Below are 22,774 nucleotides of genomic sequence, written 5' to 3'. Positions count from 1 at the left end.
AAAACTACAGAGTCCGACATTGTTTTGGCAAAGTTACACACCGATTCAATATTGATTTTAGTGACCTCCGATTGGCGTAACCGGGTGTCATTACTGCCGACGTGAATTATGATTTTACTGAATTTACGTTTACCCTTAGCCAGCAGTTTTAAATTTCCTTCAATGTCGCCTGCTCTGGCCCCTGGAAGACAATTGACTATGGTTGCCGGTGTCTCTAGCTTCACATGTCTGAGAACAGAATTACCAGAGTTTGACCCCCGACGGGTGTGTCGCCGAGTGGGGAAAAACGGTTAGACATATGTATGAATTTGAGGAGTGGAACCAAAATGCAGACACAAAGGAACGTGAAAGAAAATTTGAATATTAACAGAAAGCAAGCCGTTTATTAATCTCTACTTTTAAGATTAGGCTTCAAACTTTCCTTTTTGCTAAAGCATATAGTTAGGGCTGGATCAGATGACCCTGGATCCTCCCTTAGTTGTGCTGCAGTAGATGTAGGCTGCCGGGGGATTCCCATGAAGCACTGAGTTTTTTCCTTTCCAGTCACCTTTCTCACTCACTGTGTGTTAATAGACCTCTCTGCACTGAATCATACTTGTTATTAATCCACAGCATGTCTTTGTCCTGTCTTCCTTTTCTCACCCCAACTAGTCACAGCAGATGCCCGCCGCTCCCTGAGCCTGGTTCTGCCAGAGGTTTCTTCCTGTTAAAAGGGAGTTTTTCCTTCCCACTGTCGCCAAAGCGCTTGCTCATAGGTGGTCCTATGATTGTTGGGTTTTTCCTCTGTATCTATTATTGTGCGATCTACTGTACAATATAAAGCGCCTTCAGGCGATTGTTGTTGTGATTTGGCGCTATATAAATAAAATTTAATTTAATTAAAAGATTACAAAACAGAAGGCAGAGGTGAAGATAAACAATAACCTAACCTGGGGAAAATATTTTTTATTAAAAAAAAAAAAAACAAAAAAACCATGAAACCTGACATGGATACAAAGATACCTGGAACATGGAAACGTGGCACCAAAGACAACAGATGACCTGACACTGAACAAATTAGGACAGGACTTACAGTGGCTTGCAAAAGTATTCGGCCCCCTTTAACTTTCCCACATTTTGTCACATTACAGCCACAAACATGAATCAATTTTATTGGAATTCCACGTGAAAGACCAATACAAAGTGGTGTACACGTGAGAAGTGGAACAAAAATCATACATGATTCCAAACATTTTTTACAAATAAATAACTGAAAAGTGGGGTGTGCGCAATTATTCAGCCCCCTGAGTCAATACTTTGTAGAACCACCTTTTGCTGCAATTGGATTCCATTAAAATTGATTTGTGTCACGGCTGGGAAGGCGAGCCGTGTGGTGTGGAGGAAGGAGGACCCGAGATGCAAGCAGTGGATGAAAATGCTAGTGAAGTTTATTTACAAGGTGTAGTGGCAAACAAGCAGTGGGGCATGACAAATAACTGAAGACACCTAAACTGGGAAGAACTAAAATAACAGACCTGGGAGCATACGACAAAGGGCTGAGAGGCCGAGACGACGACCAGCAGGACACCGAGTAACACAGACTGACACGGAGGAACACAGACAAACCGGCAACAGGCAGGAGAACACACAGGGCTTAAATACACACACCAGTAATCAGGGGATGAGAGACAGGAGGGCAACACGGCTGGGAGGAATCAGAGCTGACGGGACAGGGGAAACGTAAAGTGAACACACTCACATCAGACAGAGACCTTCACAATAAAACAGGAAACTCAGACACGGGGAACCAAACAAGACACAGAACTAAACAGACAGATTCACAAACATACGGGGTGACACCATAGACAGAGACACAGACTCAGAGGCAGACCAAATATAAGACATAGAACTCAAACAATAATAATAATCATCATCATAATAATAATAAACTAGAAAATGATAATAAACTAAAAGCGCTAGGTCACCGACCCAGGACCATGACAATTTGTGTTTGTGGCAGTAATGTGACAAAATGTGGAAAAGAGGGACGAATACTTTTGCAAGCCACTGTAAGTACACAGAGAGATAATGAGGGGATGAGGAACAGCTGGGACAAGGGGAAACAAAACTAGACTCATTGCATATAGGACAAGGACTTTCCCAATAAAACAGACATCACAAGGGTAATCTAATAAACAAATGAACTTAGCAAACCTAAAGAACTTATAAACAAACATCGACATCCAAACAAACTAAAACTTAAAACGCTGGGTCAACAGACCCAGGAAAGTGACAGTAAAATCATTTATTATATACATTATACTTATTTTCTTAAATTGCTTATCTATTATCTGTATTTTAACTTGGGGGTCTAGGGGTGCTGCATGTTTATGATAACACACTGACAATATCAGGACAATTTTGGCCTTACTCTCAGTGAACAGCATGCCCATGCTAACTTAAACTAGACCAGCAAGCTAACCACATGTGTATTAAGTGTTACTTAAGAATAGGAACCAAACAAATTAACGGAACGAAATTAACTGTAACAGCAGTTTGCAAAACATTGTGACAGTTCTCAAGTGTTCCTACCTCAAATCCAGCACGTGTTGCTGTGTTTTTGTTGTTAAATGGACGAGGAGAGACCGTGGCTGGTGAGAGGATGCAGCATTTCGTCAGTGGAGCATAGAACGACGTCTCTGATTGGTCAACAAGTGAGTAAAGATGCATCTGATTGTTCGAAAGCCTCAACCAAAGAGCTGCTGGTCACGGCAAGATACAAACTCGCCGGAGCTCTGCGTGAACGGCACATCCGGGACCTTCAGCACTCAGGAGAGATTTATCTTGACGTATGTATTTACCTTTGATATCCATGATTTCACGCACGCTTCGAGGTAAAGTTGTATGTTTAACAAGCTAATTAATGTTAGCTAAATGGAATGGAAACAACACACAATCGATTTGAATAAAGTTAAAATGGTGCATGATGATAAATGGTAATAAATATACTTTAGCTTTATCTTCAGCAACAGATATTAGAAGTTAAATTTAGTTGTTTTTAAATTTCCACTGGAGTTAAAGGGCCTGCGGCCCTCTCTGCATCTGCAACTGCAGAGACAGTCAGTCTAAGCTCTTTTTAAGTGTAGGCTACTGCAACACGCATTTTATTTCAAGATATGTTTTCTGGGATTTAAATGATAATATTAATGTTTTCCTGTTTAGCACAAATCAATGACATTAGTGTTTCAGTAATGGTAGTAAAGTGCACAGTTTACAGTATTTGTCCGTGTATTGGCATGTTAAAATTATTCGTGAAGGTAATTTAATGTCACATTACATTTGCAAAGTGTTTGCACTGGTATATTAGTCTGATTAGCAAATGCATTGTGATTTAAGGCAGAAAAATACTATTTAAAATACCATGTAAAGAAAGTACTGGTTGGTTTTGTCTTGCTGACTTTTCGTCATTTTCTCATGAAGATGTGTACAGGTTGAGCAGATTGAGAGTGAAGAACATGTCAAAAAGAAGACTCAGACTTCGTCCTGAAGCAGAGGCTGCTCACTTTATTTTATCTGGAAGTGACAAGACTTGTTTAAAGGCCCAATGGATCAATGACTATAAAGGTATGTTATATGTTGTTCCTTATGGCTACTGCATGAATATTACCAGAGCTGCAACTAATGTTTATTATAATATTTAATAATATTGTCATGGCCCTGCGACCATGACTCGGTGACTTTGTGTTTATGTTCTTTATTGTTATTACTTTCATTATTATTCATGGCTGTTTTGGGATGGTTTGTGTTTGGGATTTTAGACACTGGGTTCTGGGTTTGTGCTCCCTCTGTTGGTCCCTGGTGTTAGTGTTCCCCTGTCTCATCAGGTTAATCAGGTCCAGCTGTGTCTCCCACCTGTGTGTGACTTCCCAGTGTCTCTCTGTGTATTTATAGTGTGTGTTTGCCTCTGTTCCTCGTCGCGTCGTCTGTGTTCATACCTGGTGTAATCCTCTGCGTGCTCTCCCTGCTGTTCTCCCTTCATGTTCAGGTTTCCCACTCCTCTGTGTAGTTTATCCCAGTTTAGTTTCGTCCTTAGTTCTGTTTGCCATCTCCACTTTGTGTTTGATATTATCAATAAATCACCCTCACACCTGAATAAGTGCTGCGTTTTGGGTCCTCCTTCCACTCTCCACACGGCCGCTGCCCCGGACCGTGACAAATATATAACAATTGCTTCAGTTTCCCTGAGGGAACCTCCCAAAGCTAGCTAGCTATCTATCTATCATCTAGATTAAAAAATGTTTTATATTTTCATGTATTTGAAATTTGTTGCCAACTATTTTAATAATTGTTTTTTTTATTATTAGCATTTATTTATTGTATCAACTCATTTGTTGCAGCCCTGAACGTAAGCATCTAGATCAGGGGTGCCCAATCCCGGTCCTCGAGAGCTGTGTGGAACAAGGATGCATCTAAAAGCTGCAGGACAGTAGCTCTCGAGGACCGGGATTGGGCACCCCTGATCTAGATGTTCCCCTCACAATTAAAACATTTTGTGATTGTTTGTTCTGCATATGTTTTGTCAGTGGCTGATCAGCTGCAGTAAACCTGATTTGGATTGTATTACTTAACGCTACTTATTGAACATCTTGTATTAGGACGTGGTGTATTTGCCTCTGAACCAATTGAAAAGGGATCCTTTGTGGTCGAGTACCGTGGGGAGCTTATCTCAGAACATGAACGGGACAAGCGGCAGAAAAAGTACACAGAAAAGCAAACTGCTTTCCTATTTGATTTTAAATGGAAAAATAGCACATGGTGGTAAGTAAAGGCATATACAATATCAGTTGTTCTTTACAACATTATGTTTTTAGTGAACAAAACATATGTTCTTTTCTTCACTTTTAGCATTGATGCCTCCCGTGAAGACGACTCACTTGGCCGGCTGGTTAATGATGACCACAAGTACCCAAACTGCAAGATGAAACAGCTGGCAGTCCAGGATAAACCTCATCTCTGCTTGTTTGCTATTGAAAATATCCAAGCGGAGAGTGAAATCACCTATGACTATGGAGAATCTATGTGGCCATGGCGAGCTCTGGTAAGTAAATCCTCTTCATAGATTGTGCAGTACAGGGAATGTTAAATATTAGTAGATGAAAAGATAGATATTATTCTAGTTATGAAGACCAGAGTAGATCAGTGCAGGGTTTTATTGACAAAATTTGATATTTTTGTCCTTTTACACATGTTTTTGTCCATTTAACCTGAAGCTGATCAGTTTACATGATTGGATTTCTGGGGAAATAGATGGCTTTACATCAGTGTTGGGTTTAGAGCTTTTATTGCCAACAGCAGGACAAGTTAGAAGTCAGGAACATGAACTCTACATGTGTTCAGTCGTCATGTCCTCATATTGTTTCAAGCTGTGAAGAACATGAGTGTGTTTCAGAATATATATATCTTTGCAGCAGTTACGATAATAATGTGCTGTTTGCACGATGAGCACTGCTGCTCTTTCTCAGCAAGAGCCTCCCCGAAATTGACCGTGCGCTTTGTGTTGTCCGTGCGCGCGTCTGTGCATTTCGTGGCGTCTGTGCAGAAATGACTCGCAAGACAAGGCTGCAAACTATTCTCACAGACTTCAAATGTGCACTTGAATCCAAGAAGATAGAAAAGGATCTCTCTCTGTCTCTCCCCCAGCTCTGCTGACTTGCCACTGAGAGAGTAACAACTGCCCCTCCCCCCTCTGCTCTGCAAACAGGTGGCTGTTTTTGCACCCCTCCCCCCTCTGCTCTGCAAACACGTGGCTGCTTTTGCACCCCTCCACTCACTTGCTCAGAGCCAGTGTGTGCAAAGTGGAGCAACATAACACTGACAGAGGTTCAGAGAAGGGAAAAAAAACAAAAAACGGAGCAGGCTGCCGTTGTTCACTTCAAGAAGGCGGCTCTATAGGCTGTTTTGTTTGCGACCGACACACAGTATAAATATATTCTCAATCACATTCACACCACTCTGTTATATCAGTTCCACTACATCAAGACTATTTTATGGTGGTGAGCTGTTTTATTGTCATGTATTTTGCATAGTAAGATAACCATGTCCTGCATTCAAAACCACTGAAAATGTCTATGGTGGTGCTGTACCTAATATTGTGCTCATTTGATCCAAAACCTATTTTTCCTTTATTTTGAAGGCTGAGGCTTAGATCCATTAGGTATTCACGAGAAAGGCATCATCACATGTCAGGATTACAGTATATCGAAAATATGTGATTATAATGGGAGTCAATGGGACCCAAAATGGTACGAGGAACACAGGAGGTAACACTTATGTGAATCTCCTTTGCTATATACCACACCATAGAGGGGATCATTGAATTTTAAAAATAATCCTAAAATGCACCTCATGGCCAAGTTTCATGCAACTAGTCTTTAAAATGATTGATATATTGAGAATCAAAAATCCAAAGGGTCCCTATTTTGACTTAAACCCTGCGAGGGTTTTAAAGCATCAATTTGGTCTTTATTCCAATTAAATTTAATATTTTTGTCCTTTTACACATGTTTTTGTCCATTTAACCTGAAGCTGATCAGTTTACATGATTGGATTTCTGGGGAAATAGATGGCTTTACATCAGTGTTGGGTTTAGAGCTTTTATTGCCAACAGCAGGACAAGTTAGAAGTCAGGAACATGAACTCTACATGTGTTCAGTCGTCATGTCCTCATATTGTTTCAAGCTGTGAAGAACATGAGTGTGTTTCAGAATATATATATCTTTGCAGCAGTTACGATAATAATGTGCTGTTTGCACGATGAGCACTGCTGCTCTTTCTCAGCAAGAGCCTCCCCGAAATTGACCGTGCGCTTTGTGTTGTCCGTGCGCGCGTCTGTGCATTTCGTGGCGTCTGTGCAGAAATGACTCGCAAGACAAGGCTGCAAACTATTCTCACAGACTTCAAATGTGCACTTGAATCCAAGAAGATAGAAAAGGATCTCTCTCTGTCTCTCCCCCAGCTCTGCTGACTTGCCACTGAGAGAGTAACAACTGCCCCTCCCCCCTCTGCTCTGCAAACAGGTGGCTGTTTTTGCACCCCTCCCCCCTCTGCTCTGCAAACACGTGGCTGCTTTTGCACCCCTCCACTCACTTGCTCAGAGCCAGTGTGTGCAAAGTGGAGCAACATAACACTGACAGAGGTTCAGAGAAGGGAAAAAAAACAAAAAACGGAGCAGGCTGCCGTTGTTCACTTCAAGAAGGCGGCTCTATAGGCTGTTTTGTTTGCGACCGACACACAGTATAAATATATTCTCAATCACATTCACACCACTCTGTTATATCAGTTCCACTACATCAAGACTATTTTATGGTGGTGAGCTGTTTTATTGTCATGTATTTTGCATAGTAAGTTAACCATGTCCTGCATTCAAAACCACTGAAAATGTCTATGGTGGTGCTGTACCTAATATTTTGCTCATTTGATCCAAAACCTATTTTTCCTTTATTTTGAAGGCTGAGGCTTAGATCCATTAGGTATTCACGAGAAAGGCATCATCACATGTCAGGATTACAGTATATCGAAAATATGTGATTATAATGGGAGTCAATGGGACCCAAAATGGTACGAGGAACACAGGAGGTAACACTTATGTGAATCTCCTTTGCTATATACCACACCATAGAGGGGATCATTGAATTTTAAAAATAATCCTAAAATGCACCTCATGGCCAAGTTTCATGCAACTAGTCTTTAAAATGATTGATATATTGAGAATCAAAAATCCAAAGGGTCCCTATTTTGACTTAAACCCTGCGAGGGTTTTAAAGCATCAATTTGGTCTTTATTCCAATTAAATTTAATATTTTTGTCCTTTTACACATGTTTTTGTCCATTTAACCTGAAGCTGATCAGTTTACATGATTGGATTTCTGGGGAAATAGATGGCTTTACATCAGTGTTGGGTTTAGAGCTTTTATTGACAACAGCAGGACAAGTTAGAAGTCAGGAACATGAACTCTACATGTGTTCAGTCGTCATGTCCTCATATTGTTTCAAGCTGTGAAGAACATGAGTGTGTTTCAGAATACGTCCTCATATGGTTGGACCAACAACTCTAGTGTGTGTGTTACACTGTCCTCATATTGTTGGGTAGCAGAACTGTACTGTGTTAAGTTTCTATAGAATCTGGCATAAGGAAGTCAGATCCTTCTGTAATAATGTTCACTGAAACAAGTATGATCTGTAGTTAATGAGCTAGTCAGCATTTGTAGTACAGAATGTTTCTGACATTATATTGTTGTCTTTTGTTGCAGACACCAAGTGTTGAGACCCTGTCCCAACCTCCTACAGACCAAGAAGTGAGTGACAAATCCACTTCATTCCTCCAACAGGTTACGCATAAATTTTTGTATTTGGAATCAAGTATATGAGTCAGTTGGGCCTAGTGCATAAATGAAATGCACTTTGATTGTATTAAAACAATCAGTTTGAGTGAAAGTTTCCCAAAATCAACATTAGCATTAGGAGAAGGAAATTGGCTATACCAGTTGTTAGTCCAAACTTTCCCTTTAAAGCATCAATTTGGTCTTTATTCCAATTAAATTTAATATTTTTGTCCTTTTACGCATGTTTTTGTCCATTTAACCTGAAGCTGATCAGTTTACATGATTGGATTTCTGGGGAAATAGATGGCTTTACATCAGTGTTGGGTTTAGAGCTTTTATTGACAACAGCAGGACAAGTTGGAAGTCAGGAACATGAACTCTACATGTGTTCAGTCGTCATGTCCTCATATTGTTTCAAGCTGTGAAGAACATGAGTGTGTTTCAGAATACGTCCTCATATGGTTGGACCAACAACTCTAGTGTGTGTGTGTTACACTGTCCTCATATTGTTGGGTAGCAGAACTGTACTGTGTTAAGTTTCTATAGAATCTGGCATAAGGAAGTCAGATCCTTCTGTAATAATGTTCACTGAAACAAGTATGATCTGTAGTTAATGAGCTAGTCAGCATTTGTAGTACAGAATGTTTCTGACATTATATTGTTGTCTTTTGTTGCAGACACCAAGTGTTGAGACCCTGTCCCAACCTCCTACAGACCAAGAAGTGAGTGACAAATCCACTTCATTCCTCCAACAGGTTACGCATAAATTTTTGTATTTGGAATCAAGTATATGAGTCAGTTGGGCCTAGTGCATAAATGAAATGCACTTTGATTGTATTAAAACAATCAGTTTGAGTGAAAGTTTCCCAAAATCAACATTAGCATTAGGAGAAGGAAATTGGCTATACCAGTTGTTAGTCCAAACTTTCCCTTTAAAGCATCAATTTGGTCTTTATTCCAATTAAATTTAATATTTTTGTCCTTTTACGCATGTTTTTGTCCATTTAACCTGAAGCTGATCAGTTTACATGATTGGATTTCTGGGGAAATAGATGGCTTTACATCAGTGTTGGGTTTAGAGCTTTTATTGACAACAGCAGGACAAGTTGGAAGTCAGGAACATGAACTCTACATGTGTTCAGTCGTCATGTCCTCATATTGTTTCAAGCTGTGAAGAACATGAGTGTGTTTCAGAATACGTCCTCATATGGTTGGACCAACAACTCTAGTGTGTGTGTGTTACACTGTCCTCATATTGTTGGGTAGCAGAACTGTACTGTGTTAAGTTTCTATAGAATCTGGCATAAGGAAGTCAGATCCTTCTGTAATAATGTTCACTGAAACAAGTATGATCTGTAGTTAATGAGCTAGTCAGCATTTGTAGTACAGAATGTTTCTGACATTATATTGTTGTCTTTTGTTGCAGACACCAAGTGTTGAGACCCTGTCCCAACCTCCTACAGACCAAGAAGTGAGTGACAAATCCACTTCATTCCTCCAACAGGTTACGCATAAATTTTTGTATTTGGAATCAAGTATATGAGTCAGTTGGGCCTAGTGCATAAATGAAATGCACTTTGATTGTATTAAAACAATCAGTTTGAGTGAAAGTTTCCCAAAATCAACATTAGCATTAGGAGAAGGAAATTGGCTATACCAGTTGTTAGTCCAAACTTTCCCTTTAAAGCATCAATTTGGTCTTTATTCCAATTAAATTTAATATTTTTGTCCTTTTACACATGTTTTTGTCCATTTAACCTGAAGCTGATCAGTTTACATGATTGGATTTCTGGGGAAATAGATGGCTTTACATCAGTGTTGGGTTTAGAGCTTTTATTGACAACAGCAGGACAAGTTAGAAGTCAGGAACATGAACTCTACATGTGTTCAGTCGTCATGTCCTCATATTGTTTCAAGCTGTGAAGAACATGAGTGTGTTTCAGAATACGTCCTCATATGGTTGGACCAACAACTCTAGTGTGTGTGTGTTACACTGTCCTCATATTGTTGGGTAGCAGAACTGTACTGTGTTAAGTTTCTATAGAATCTGGCATAAGGAAGTCAGATCCTTCTGTAATAATGTTCACTGAAACAAGTATGATCTGTAGTTAATGAGCTAGTCAGCATTTGTAGTACAGAATGTTTCTGACATTATATTGTTGTCTTTTGTTGCAGACACCAAGTGTTGAGACCCTGTCCCAACCTCCTACAGACCAAGAAGTGAGTGACAAATCCACTTCATTCCTCCAACAGGTTACGCATAAATTTTTGTATTTGGAATCAAGTATATGAGTCAGTTGGGCCTAGTGCATAAATGAAATGCACTTTGATTGTATTAAAACAATCAGTTTGAGTGAAAGTTTCCCAAAATCAACATTAGCATTAGGAGAAGGAAATTGGCTATACCAGTTGTTAGTCCAAACTTTCCCTTTAAAGCATCAATTTGGTCTTTATTCCAATTAAATTTAATATTTTTGTCCTTTTACGCATGTTTTTGTCCATTTAACCTGAAGCTGATCAGTTTACATGATTGGATTTCTGGGGAAATAGATGGCTTTACATCAGTGTTGGGTTTAGAGCTTTTATTGACAACAGCAGGACAAGTTGGAAGTCAGGAACATGAACTCTACATGTGTTCAGTCGTCATGTCCTCATATTGTTTCAAGCTGTGAAGAACATGAGTGTGTTTCAGAATACGTCCTCATATGGTTGGACCAACAACTCTAGTGTGTGTGTGTTACACTGTCCTCATATTGTTGGGTAGCAGAACTGTACTGTGTTAAGTTTCTATAGAATCTGGCATAAGGAAGTCAGATCCTTCTGTAATAATGTTCACTGAAACAAGTATGATCTGTAGTTAATGAGCTAGTCAGCATTTGTAGTACAGAATGTTTCTGACATTATATTGTTGTCTTTTGTTGCAGACACCAAGTGTTGAGACCCTGTCCCAACCTCCTACAGACCAAGAAGTGAGTGACAAATCCACTTCATTCCTCCAACAGGTTACGCATAAATTTTTGTATTTGGAATCAAGTATATGAGTCAGTTGGGCCTAGTGCATAAATGAAATGCACTTTGATTGTATTAAAACAATCAGTTTGAGTGAAAGTTTCCCAAAATCAACATTAGCATTAGGAGAAGGAAATTGGCTATACCAGTTGTTAGTCCAAACTTTCCCTTTAAAGCATCAATTTGGTCTTTATTCCAATTAAATTTAATATTTTTGTCCTTTTACGCATGTTTTTGTCCATTTAACCTGAAGCTGATCAGTTTACATGATTGGATTTCTGGGGAAATAGATGGCTTTACATCAGTGTTGGGTTTAGAGCTTTTATTGACAACAGCAGGACAAGTTAGAAGTCAGGAACATGAACTCTACATGTGTTCAGTCGTCATGTCCTCATATTGTTTCAAGCTGTGAAGAACATGAGTGTGTTTCAGAATACGTCCTCATATGGTTGGACCAACAACTCTAGTGTGTGTGTTACACTGTCCTCATATTGTTGGGTAGCAGAACTGTACTGTGTTAAGTTTCTATAGAATCTGGCATAAGGAAGTCAGATCCTTCTGTAATAATGTTCACTGAAACAAGTATGATCTGTAGTTAATGAGCTAGTCAGCATTTGTAGTACAGAATGTTTCTGACATTATATTGTTGTCTTTTGTTGCAGACACCAAGTGTTGAGACCCTGTCCCAACCTCCTACAGACCAAGAAGTGAGTGACAAATCCACTTCATTCCTCCAACAGGTTACGCATAAATTTTTGTATTTGGAATCAAGTATATGAGTCAGTTGGGCCTAGTGCATAAATGAAATGCACTTTGATTGTATTAAAACAATCAGTTTGAGTGAAAGTTTCCCAAAATCAACATTAGCATTAGGAGAAGGAAATTGGCTATACCAGTTGTTAGTCCAAACTTTCCCTTTAAAGCATCAATTTGGTCTTTATTCCAATTAAATTTAATATTTTTGTCCTTTTACACATGTTTTTGTCCATTTAACCTGAAGCTGATCAGTTTACATGATTGGATTTCTGGGGAAATAGATGGCTTTACATCAGTGTTGGGTTTAGAGCTTTTATTGACAACAGCAGGACAAGTTAGAAGTCAGGAACATGAACTCTACATGTGTTCAGTCGTCATGTCCTCATATTGTTTCAAGCTGTGAAGAACATGAGTGTGTTTCAGAATACGTCCTCATATGGTTGGACCAACAACTCTAGTGTGTGTGTGTTACACTGTCCTCATATTGTTGGGTAGCAGAACTGTACTGTGTTAAGTTTCTATAGAATCTGGCATAAGGAACTCAGATCCTCCTGTCAATAATGTTCACTAATGTATCTGTGACATATATGTGAACTCAATGCAGCCTTTCATCTCAGCAAATATAATTAATGATTGACAGGGTTCACAAATTAATTTTCACCCAAGATTTTATGTCAAAATGACATGACACAAAGTGTGTGATATGTATGTTAAATCATTCTCACTATTAAGTTACAATGCATTGTTTTTCATTTCTTAACCTACTAGCAATGTTTTTTACAGTATACTGAATTGCATAATAATTTTGAGTTAGTTTTCAAATGAATTATAATTACAAACATTGAATTTGTTACGTTTCATGTAAGGCCAGACAAAAATCTCGAGTTCTCACCTTTCACCAGACAGCTACCTCAGAGCAGGTAAGCCAGCTGCCTTTTTCTTCTTCATTCAAATTGTTTATGCTATGTAATTATGCATATTTACTACATGAATGCATTTTCATCAAGTCATGGATTGCAGAATGTTCTGCTACTGGAGGGGGAATGACATTCTAGCTATTAATAAATACAAAGATGCTTTTTCTCCATTTTCGTTCAGATCTCTACTGATGAATTCTCAGATTGTACGGATTATGAAGATAAAGACTATTTCCCAGATTCATGTGGCAGTTCCTCTGACACAAGTCTCCATAGTGTGGACATGAAAATCACAGAATCTGTGGTTCCCCAAAATACGTTAAATGACATGGCATTGGAGACGGCTTCAGGACACAGTGGGAAGATCACCAGTTCAGAGAAACCTACAACATTTAATTTGTCACTGAGAAGTAGCAGTCACAGTACTTCGGTAACAAGCCGCAGTTTTGATTCATCAGGGGTCACATCACCTAAAAACAGCTCCATAAAAGTCCTACCTTTGCCAAACACGGAAAGACAAAGCAAGTACAACAAGAAGCAATACTGTCTATATTGTAAAAAGGCCATTGCTAAATTGGCAAGACACCTTGAATCTGCCCACGGTAATGTGCCGGAAGTTGCAAGCGCCTTCAGTTATGATAAAAGATCCTGCAAAAGAAGAGATTTGTTGCGCTCTATTAAGAAGAGGGGAAACTTTAACCATAATGCTACTGTGGCAACTTCTGGTGCTGGAGAAATGGTTGCTTGTCGAAGACCCACTACTGCAACAGGATCTGAGGACTACCGTCATTGTAAATTTTGTCAAGGACTATATGCAAGAAATTGCCTTTGGAGGCATGTGAGAAGGTGCCCTCAGAGGTTTAATGAGGAAGCTCCCTCTGGGCAAAGACGGATGCATCTGCAATTACCGAAACCTGATCAAGTTCATGAAGCTGTATGGAAGATTGCTTGTGAAATGAATCAGGATGACATTTCCTTTGTAGTAACGAGTGAAAGAGACATTCTTAGCCTTGGTGAGTCACTGTACAATGGCAGAAAACCAAATGAGAAAAGGAATGATTACATACGCCAAAAAATGAGAGAGATCGCAAGGTTATTGATAACCGCCAGAGCTATGACACCTTTGAAGAGCACAGAAGACCTTGTTATGCCTACTAACTTTCCCCATGTCATACAAGCAGTCAGAGCTGTTGCTGGTTATGAGCAGGAGAGCAACTCATATAAAACCCCATCCTTGGCTTTGAAATTGGGACACAGTTTGGCTAAAGTTGCAAGCATTGTGCAGTGTAAAGCCATCATTGCAAATCGCTATGATGTTGCAGAGTCAGCCAAGCAGTTTGCCACTCTGTATGAAAAAAAGTGGTCAGAGTCCATTTCAGCTGCTGCATTGGGCACACTTCAACAAGCCAAATGGAATAAACCACAGATTTTGCCATTTACACAGGATGTGTCACTGCTGCATACGTTTCTTGCTACCAAGTCCGCAATGTACATGAAGGACCTTGAGGAAAAACCCAACAGCACAACCTTCGGAAATCTTGCTCAAGTGACTTTGACGCAGGTAGTGCTATTTAACAGAAAAAGGCAAGGAGAAGTTTCAAAAATGGAGCTCCAGGTTTTTACATCCCGGAATCGCACAGAGTTGAATCCTGACATTATGATCGGCCTAACTGAGTTTGAAAGGAAACTTGCAAAGCACTTTGACAGAGTTGAGATTCGTGGTAAAAGATCAAGAATGGTACCTGTGCTTCTCACACCTGACATGATCACTGCAATGGAGCTCCTCGCAAAAGCCAGAAGTGAGTGTCAAGTCCACACAGAGAATGTGTACTTGTTTGCACGCCCAGGTGTCCTTTCCCATTACAGAGGCTCTGACTGCTTTCGCAAGTATGCAAATAAATGTGGTGCAAAGTACCCAGAGGCCCTTACCTCAACAAGATTGCGGAAACAAGTTGCCACTTTGTCCACAGTACTAAATCTAAAAGAAAATGAAATGGATCAACTTGCCACCTTTCTCGGACACGACATCCGTGTCCATCGAGAATTCTACCGGCTTCCAGAGAGTACCCTGCAGCTTGCAAAAGTCAGCAAACTGTTGATTGCAATGGAGAAAGGAAAACTGTCTGACCTGCAGGGGAAAGGGCTGGATGACATCGTGATCAATCCTGATGGTGAATTCTTTTTCTTTCTTTTTTTTTGAAACATAGTTATCTTTGAATATAACATTTGTGAATGTTCAGCAGATTCTAATATAAATATTTTGTCTTGATTATTTTTCCCCAACAAGATGAAGCAGTTACAAGTGATGATGATTCCAGTGGAGAAACCATCACTGACCCTCAACAACACAAAGGTATCTTGACTTGCCCAGTGTGTGATAATATCTTTAAGTTATGAGACTGGAGACAGTTAATAGGTTCATGTCATGTTAGATGGGCTTAAGGGACAGCAGTATATAAATTAGACAGAATGGTAGACACCATTCATTAATATGGTACTAAAAGATCTGGATACATTGAAGTCTGGCAAAATGCATAAATAAGCAATACAAAGGCAAATATTAAATATAAGGATTAGGAGGTCCACTTCTGTGAGATTAGGCACACAAGTTGAGAGGTAGTGCATGCAAGTAATGTGTTTCTAGGGAGATGCCTGAGTATTGATGAGTATTATTAGTAGATTATGTTCACATGTAAAATATTCATATCAAATGTAAAATTACACACTGCCCAATGCTGACTTTGCCTACAATGCAAACAAAAAATGCATTAATTCTCATATTTCACTGTTACTTTTCAAAGGCTCAAGGACCAAGAATTCTGGGAACCAAAGCCACACACTTTACTCAGCTTCCCTGGACAATATGGAGGGCGCTTCTGCCTCAACCACCCTGGACAATATGGAGGGCGCTTCTGCCTCAACCACCCTGGACAATATGGAGGGCGCTTCTGCCTCAACCACCCTGGACAATATGGAGGGCGCATCTGCCTCAACCACCCTGGACAACATGGAGGGCGCTTCTGCCTCAACCACCCTGGACAATATGGAGGGCGCTTCTGCCTCAACCACCCTGGACAGCAAAAACATCAGCAACACTGCACCAGGAAAGGGTAAAGGTACCCATATACAAAATGTTTTAAGTGAATATACTTGTTATCAATGGACATGTTTATTCTTTTCAGGCATGACACTATTAAGAGCTTTTATCATAATCCGTTTCATCTTCTTTGATTCCCAGCAGAACACAGCACTTCAAATGGTTCATCCCAAGCATCCTTGAAGGAGCATTAAGCAATATCTTTTCACTGCTAGGTGTGCTGTTTTGCACTGCCTGTAAACCAAACCAAAGTCTATGGCTGGAGATCAACACAGAGAGAGGGATTGTGACTTCATGCTGTACTCCAGATGAAATTACACCTCTAATTATTCACATAGCCATTTTTAATTCCTTCAACCTAAGTATGATGAATTGTGCTTATTGCTCCTTTAAAGTGCTCCAGTAGAAAGCAAGGTTTAAGAACATTTTGTATTCACATTAGAAACTAGAATATTTTCTCTCTTATCTTACATTCGCATTAAGATATATATTTTTTTGTTTCCATTTATGACAGCTGGGAAGGCAAGGTGCAAGTGGACAGATGATGAAGTAAAGGCTGTTGAGCGGCACTTACTTCATTTCATAACAAGCTGCAAAGTACCTGGCAAAAAGGAATGTGACTCCTGCATCCAAGCAGAGCCGGCAGCTCTGAAAGGCAGAGACTGGGTTGCCATAAAGTATTACATCCACAACAGGATCGTAGCATTGAAAAGAAAGATGAATAAATAAAATTACAAAATGCAGGTTCAGGAATGCTGCATCAGTTAAAATTAACTTGATTTTCATTTTTATTTTTTTTTAATTTTTGACTTTGTCTGTTGGGTTAGTAATGACTAAGTTACTCAGTCCTTTCTCCTGGTTTTTGCCATCATAAGTTAATACTCAAGGGAGATAGTTTGTTACTCTCAGTTATTTCAGTATTGCAGGTCACTCACAGTTATTTCAGTATTACAGGTCTCTGCATTGCATTGTTTATACCCATAAATCTGTTTATTATGGGTGCATTTTGTAATTAAAAAATAAGAAAGGCAGAAAATGTTCCATGTTTTTATTCACATAAACATTCACTGCAAAATTAATGCAATACAATATTAAGACTTAAAAAGTAGACTGACCACATTTTTGAGCTATGTCTCTTTTTAAGTCTCTATACAGCTCAGATTTACTGTGTTGTATTAACACATGAATGTCTGATATTTCTGTCAGAAGTTACCCGACTGGTGAGCATTACTATTGTGCATCCATGCCTATTATATTGTAATCTCAAAAGGAGCCAAGCTGAAAATACAGACCCTACCCTTACCTGGTCCTTATAAGTCATGTATACTTGAAAATTATGTGTGTATCCATGGGCTTCACAATTCACCTAAACATGAAATATCAGTGTGTGTGACCTTATGGTACTCATAAGTCACATAAACCTGACAGTGTCCTCATAAGTAGCAGTAAATTCAGGTTTGACCAAAATTTAACCCTAGCCAAAATCTCAACAGATGGGCGTGTTCCTGGAAGCATGGGTCAAATTTTTTGTGATTCCCATGCCTCTAGGACCTTCAGAAAGGCACGTTCCCATTTGTCACATTTTTGTCATAGGTACTGATATATCATGAAAACACGTATGTGTGTGTGTGTGTGTGTGTGTGTGGTTTGATAGAAATCAGCTAATTGCAGAGGGAGCAGCCTGAGAGCCGGCGGTCTCATAGCCAAACAAGCAGGATGGTGTGGGGAGTTCTGAAGGATTAGCTCGTCTCTTGCGCTGCTGTCTTAATCTGGCCTCGCTCAGGGGTGAGACGCCTGTGGGGGATTTTCAAGTGGACAAGTCAGCAATGTGCTTTCGTAAGGTTTTTTAGTACTGTACTGAACAACAGTGAGTCACGGCGAGGATGGTGGCTGCTGCAGCTGACGATGATGAAAACAAGAGAGAGCCAACACTTTATAATTTGGCTGTTATCCTTCCCCGGGACACCCAAATGATTCAGCTGCTCTACTGTCTCCATGCACCTTGTAACTCTTTATATTGTTTTGTTGAGTGTTTTTCCACCACACATTTAAAATATGTCTAAATTATTGATAATGATATGATAATGATGAACATGATCAAGACTTCAAAATAGGAATATGATAAACTGCACATCCCCTTTTTGATGAATATGTACATGAAAACAGCTGAATTTTGTAACACAGATAGGTATGCATAATAATATTGACAATTCACTTTTAACTAAAAGATGCATCACAAATGAATCTAATATCAAAAAAGAAACAAGAAAATAGGACAAACACGATTCAGGGTTCATTTTTCTGACTGACAGAAGCAGATGAAAAGATTTTCTGAGGCATTTACATGGCAATAAAGTCTAACTGACAGAGCAGGTTATATTCATTTCCTGTGTTCAGCATTGGCTCTAATGAGTCTACTAGTTAAAGAAGACTGTAAGAAATAAAGTGAGTGTTGTGATAGCTGTGGTAGATTCAGTGTGATCTTCCATTTTTTTCAGTCGTCTTTAAAGGCACTTACAGGATAAATCTGGGCTGCAGTTTCCTTATTGTCACCGAATCCTATAATTCTGCCTCATTATTCATTACATCTTTTCTACGGTGTCTGCAAACCTCAGATCCAGGTCCTCTGCTTCATACTGAAGAGATTCATCATAAGAAATGGGCCTCAATAATAAAGTGTGATTTCCAAAAAAAGCTCAGTTACCTTTTTAAAACAATGGTGGCACTGTAGCTTTGATTAAATATTACTCAAACAGGTGGAAATGCTGCATCTTGTTGAGGTCTATTGTCAGCCATGGATCAATACACATTTGGCGCTCTGGTGGGTTTTCATGGAAGAATAATAGCGCATTTGGAAAGGAGTCCAAATAAACTATAGTGTTCATGCATTCATGTGATAAATGTAGTTTAAATTGTTGGTTTGAAGAATATCATCTGCCTGTTGTTTAAGTTTGTTTTTGTTAAAAATGGAATACACAGTAAAAAGTTTTTAATTGCCTACAAAACACAGATGAGGATGCAATATAAAAAGAAAGAGAATGAGAAAAAGTCGGGTTGCTAAGCAGCTTGCAGATGTGTAGCAGCTGTGGGCAGATAAAGCATCTTAAATAATGTGTGCTGTATGAGATTTACTAATTGTATGTCAGAAACATGGTGTAAGGCCAATAACCTCCTCCTCAACACTTCAAAAACCAAAGAACTCATAATAGACTTCAGAAGGAAAAAGGCAGAGATCCAACCACTATTCATAAATGGGGACTGTGTAGAAAGGGTGGCAAGCTTCCGCTTCCTGGGAGTCAATATAGAGGAGAACCTTTCCTGGAGTGTGAACACCTCTGAGCTGCTGAAAAAGGCCCAACAGAGACTGTACTTCCTGAGAATTCTCAGGAGGAATAACATCACACAGAGACTGCTGGTGTCCTTCTACAGAGCCACCATTGAGAGTGTTCTAACTTACTGCATATGCATCTGGTACACTAGCTGCACAGGGGCTCAGAGGAAAGCACTCCAAGGGATCATTAACACCGCCCAAAAGATCACTGGCTGCCCTCTCCCCACACTGGAAGTTCTACACAATGCCCACTGTTTTAAAAAGGCCCAAAACATCATAAAAGACACCTCACATCCTGGCCACTCCCTGTTCGAACTGTTGCCCTCAGGCAGACGGTACAGGGCAATCAGAGCAAGGACTAATAGACTCAAACACAGCTGTTATCCAACTGCAATAACACATCTGAATACTACAAAAAAATGTCCATCACGCCACTCTTGTGTTAATCTATGCACGGTCTGAAGCATGTGTGTGGGAATGTATGTGAATGTTTTACTGTTATATCTTATTAGTATTTTAAGTATTCTATCTATTTTATTTATTGAATTTTATTGTTTTATTTATATTTGATATTGCTAGGGATGATGCAATGATCGGGGACCATTCTTAATTTCGTTGTTCTCATGACAATGACAATAAAGTTTCTGATTCTGATTCTGATTCTGATGGATCAGCCCACTAATTTGGCTGAATCAGTAGTTAGCATTTCCTTCAATTTTTTGTGTCCATTATTCTTGGCTTGTTTGCATCCAGTGTGTGCATGAAGTGTGTAAGCAGAACAGCCTGCAAGACTGTACGTTGGACTGTGTGTTTTTATATTGGGACATATATATTTGTCTTTACTGTGTGGTTTTATTTATTATTTGTAGAAAGGGTGTATATAAAATGTAAATAAGAACAGAATCCACTGACTTGCAACTCTCATGGCATATCATGAAATGAAAACTATGACTAAGAAGACCTGGGACCCAGGACTGTTGTCTAGATCAGACAAGAATGGGACAGCATCCTCTCCCAAAAATCCAGTACAGACTGTTATTAAAAGAAGCGACACTGGTAAACATCCCAGCCTAATTGCGTTGCCTTCATCTAATTTAAATGAGCTTAAAATTGCAATTTTTCTAATTTAGAATTTGGGACGTTTCTGTGTTCTATTATAAACAAAATACGGGTTTATGTAAATCATTACATTGTGCTTTTGTTTACATTTTAGACAGTCTCTCAGCTTTTGGGGGTTATGTCATTATTCTTTAAAAAAACACATTTTGAATGAAATGTGGGATTTTGTATCACTGCTTTAGAATTCACTTGTTCATTAATAAGAAATAAAGCCACTCATGTAATTGTGTGTTAAAGTAAATATTTTAGTTTTATGTCAACCCAGAGTGTTATATATTGCAATTTTTGTATCTCATTGTTATGTTTTTTGCAGGTGGTCCTGGATGCAGTAATATATATATAAATATCGAGGACCTGGGTTTGTCAAGAAAGAGACTTTGATTTGCAGCTTTGTGTTTTCCACTTGATTTTTTCCCCCCAGTCTGCTAATATTTAAATTTTTATTCACTTTTCATTGTGGTATTCAGTCACAGGCTTAGTCACAAAAACAGTCTAGCTTAGTGTAGACCCTAAAGGTTTCTTGCTTAGATTTGGTCTTGCTGTTGTTACAGTTTAATGCATCGCGCACTGATGCCAAATAACAACTTGAATGTAAAACGTGCTTAGCAAAGCATTTGTTTAGGAACATTACTCCACACCTCGAGAATAACAGCCGACTGATTTAATTCATTTCTGAAACACATTTTTGGAAGTCACACCAATCTTCACAACCCTAATCTTTAGATGTATTTGTCATTCTTGCAGGATAATGAAGAGCACAGTTACTCCACTCTGAAGTCCAAAAACACCAGCGCCCGAGTGTCAGGGCTGAAGCCAGGTACCAAGTATATCTTCCAGGTCCGAGCCAGAACCTCAGCAGGCTGCGGACGCTTCAGCCAGAACATAGAGATCCAGACTGGGAAAGCAGGTGTGTGTATGTGCGTGTACACTGGTCTGCGAGGAGAAAAGAAAAGAGAAAACGCTGTATCGCTAAATTGTTTGGTAAAATCTCCTGCTCTCCATGAGTCACTAGAAACCTTTGATACATTGGGAAAAAAAAGTCCAGTAACAACAGTTAAATGACTATCACCTCAAAGTCAAGCCAAACAGCACAGCATGGTCCTAGGCTGGAAAGGTTTGGGTGATAACTGCCCCAGTCCACCCCTCTGTTCCATTGATCTGTGCTTTGTTAGAGGGTCACCCCTGTCAGCAAAGCTGCAGCCTACACAGGCTTCAAACAGCTAAACACAGTGCTGCTGTGGGGTAGAAGTTTCATGTCTTTCACCTGAAGTAAGAACAACACAGACTGTTACAGAAAACTTCTATTCGAATATTTTTCTTTCCTAATAAGGGATTTGGCAGATAATGTCCTGAGCAGGCGCTAGGTCTGCAAAGCTCAACCACCTGCCTAGTTGGAGTCCCAGTGCTGTTTCACTGACTAATAGCCTCCTTTCGGAGGCTGTTCACCGGACCAAACTCTCGCTGACTGAACAAGAGGGCTGTACACATTCCATGAGCCTTCATGCTGAGTAATCAATAAGTCCCAAGTTTTGGGATTAGGCTTAGTCAGTGCACCACTTTAGTCCACGCTGGGTGGATTCTAATGAACAATGGGCATATGTATGGTTCCCAGAGGACAAAGATAGAATAACTTTTATTTTGCTGATACTCAACTTTCATTTCCAAAGGTCTTTAGCTGTTTTTGCACATGAACTGCAGCCCCGGGCTTTCCTTTTGCGTGCTTGCATAGGCAACAGTCGAGTTCATGTGTGACAACTGTTTTTGACAGTTATAAAATGGACTGGTTAAATTTGGTCACTTAAAATAAAATATTAAGGCTTTGATGATCCGTATTTAGTTCCAACATCAGGTCAAATTTTTAACTTGTCTAGTAAATTATCCTTTGGCAGAATTCTGTATTGTTCTCTATATATTGTGAAGGTTTGCAGTGGGACCAGTTTGAGGACCATTTGGCACCATCCTGTCTTTTCAGGATTCAGCTTTTTTTAACATCCAGTTCATGTCAGTGTTTGGTAGTGGAGGTTATTTTGCCCTAATCAGTTGACAGTGGCTGGGTAGTCATACAGGCTGTGACATTGGCTCAGACTGTTAAATCTAACATCTATGTGTCAAATCTATATGTGTTTTTTAAGGTTTGCTATTTCTGTTAACCGACTTTCAACAGCCCAGTCCATCCATTTCATCC

General features: G+C 39.4%; 2 protein-coding genes across 8 annotated transcripts in view; both read left to right on the top strand.

The window, feature by feature from the left end:
• Positions 1-22,774, top strand: part of epha8 (eph receptor A8) — a 159,871-nt gene that overhangs the window by 107,718 nt on the left and 29,379 nt on the right. For all 5 annotated transcript variants that reach the window (XM_085272929.1, XM_085272928.1, XM_085272927.1 and 2 more), the window contains one exon: positions 21,334-21,496. In XM_085272929.1, coding sequence (XP_085129055.1) covers positions 21,334-21,496 — 163 coding nt within the window. The remainder of the gene's footprint in view (positions 1-21,333; positions 21,497-22,774) is intronic.
• Positions 2,706-17,163, top strand: LOC146573647 (N-lysine methyltransferase KMT5A-like). Of its 3 annotated transcripts, XM_085272921.1 has the most exons (12): positions 2,706-2,828; positions 3,460-3,603; positions 4,635-4,797; positions 4,885-5,077; positions 9,038-9,082; positions 9,787-9,831; positions 12,032-12,076; positions 12,992-13,045; positions 13,224-15,213; positions 15,330-15,395; positions 15,844-16,158; positions 16,654-17,163. In XM_085272921.1, exons 2-12 carry the CDS (start codon positions 3,495-3,497, stop codon positions 16,866-16,868), a joined length of 3,240 nt encoding a protein of 1,079 aa, XP_085129047.1. In that variant the 5' UTR covers positions 2,706-2,828; positions 3,460-3,494; the 3' UTR covers positions 16,869-17,163. The 3 variants fall into 3 exon arrangements, with proteins under 3 accessions (XP_085129047.1, XP_085129048.1, XP_085129049.1); XM_085272922.1 differs by lacking the exons at positions 2,706-2,828; positions 9,038-9,082 and having other exon boundaries at positions 2,929-3,603; XM_085272923.1 differs by lacking the exons at positions 2,706-2,828; positions 12,032-12,076; positions 12,992-13,045; ... (2 more) ...; positions 15,844-16,158; positions 16,654-17,163 and adding an exon at positions 8,289-8,333 and having other exon boundaries at positions 3,376-3,603; positions 9,787-9,903.

The sequence above is a fragment of the Mchenga conophoros genome, linkage group LG5 (assembly GCF_057382185.1).
Source record: "Mchenga conophoros isolate Kocher_MC1m ecotype Shallow Benthic linkage group LG5, M_conophoros_male_GT1.1, whole genome shotgun sequence".
In the NCBI taxonomy this organism is placed as follows: Eukaryota; Metazoa; Chordata; class Actinopteri; order Cichliformes; family Cichlidae; genus Mchenga; species Mchenga conophoros.
This window is presented reverse-complemented; position numbering and strand designations above follow the sequence as displayed.

What these genes read in the sequence shown, in the direction of transcription:
- LOC146573647 (XM_085272921.1), top strand. Translation starts at nt 3,495, where the DNA reads ATGTCAAAAAGAAGACTCAGACTTCGTCCTGAAGCAGAGGCTGCTCAC. An exon ending in AACCTCCTACAGACCAAGAA is followed by an intron (nt 9,083 to 9,786) that starts GTGAGTGACAAA and finishes CTTTTGTTGCAG; the next exon opens with ACACCAAGTGTTGAGACCCT. An exon ending in AACCTCCTACAGACCAAGAA is followed by an intron (nt 12,077 to 12,991) that starts GTGAGTGACAAA and finishes GTTTCATGTAAG; the next exon opens with GCCAGACAAAAATCTCGAGT.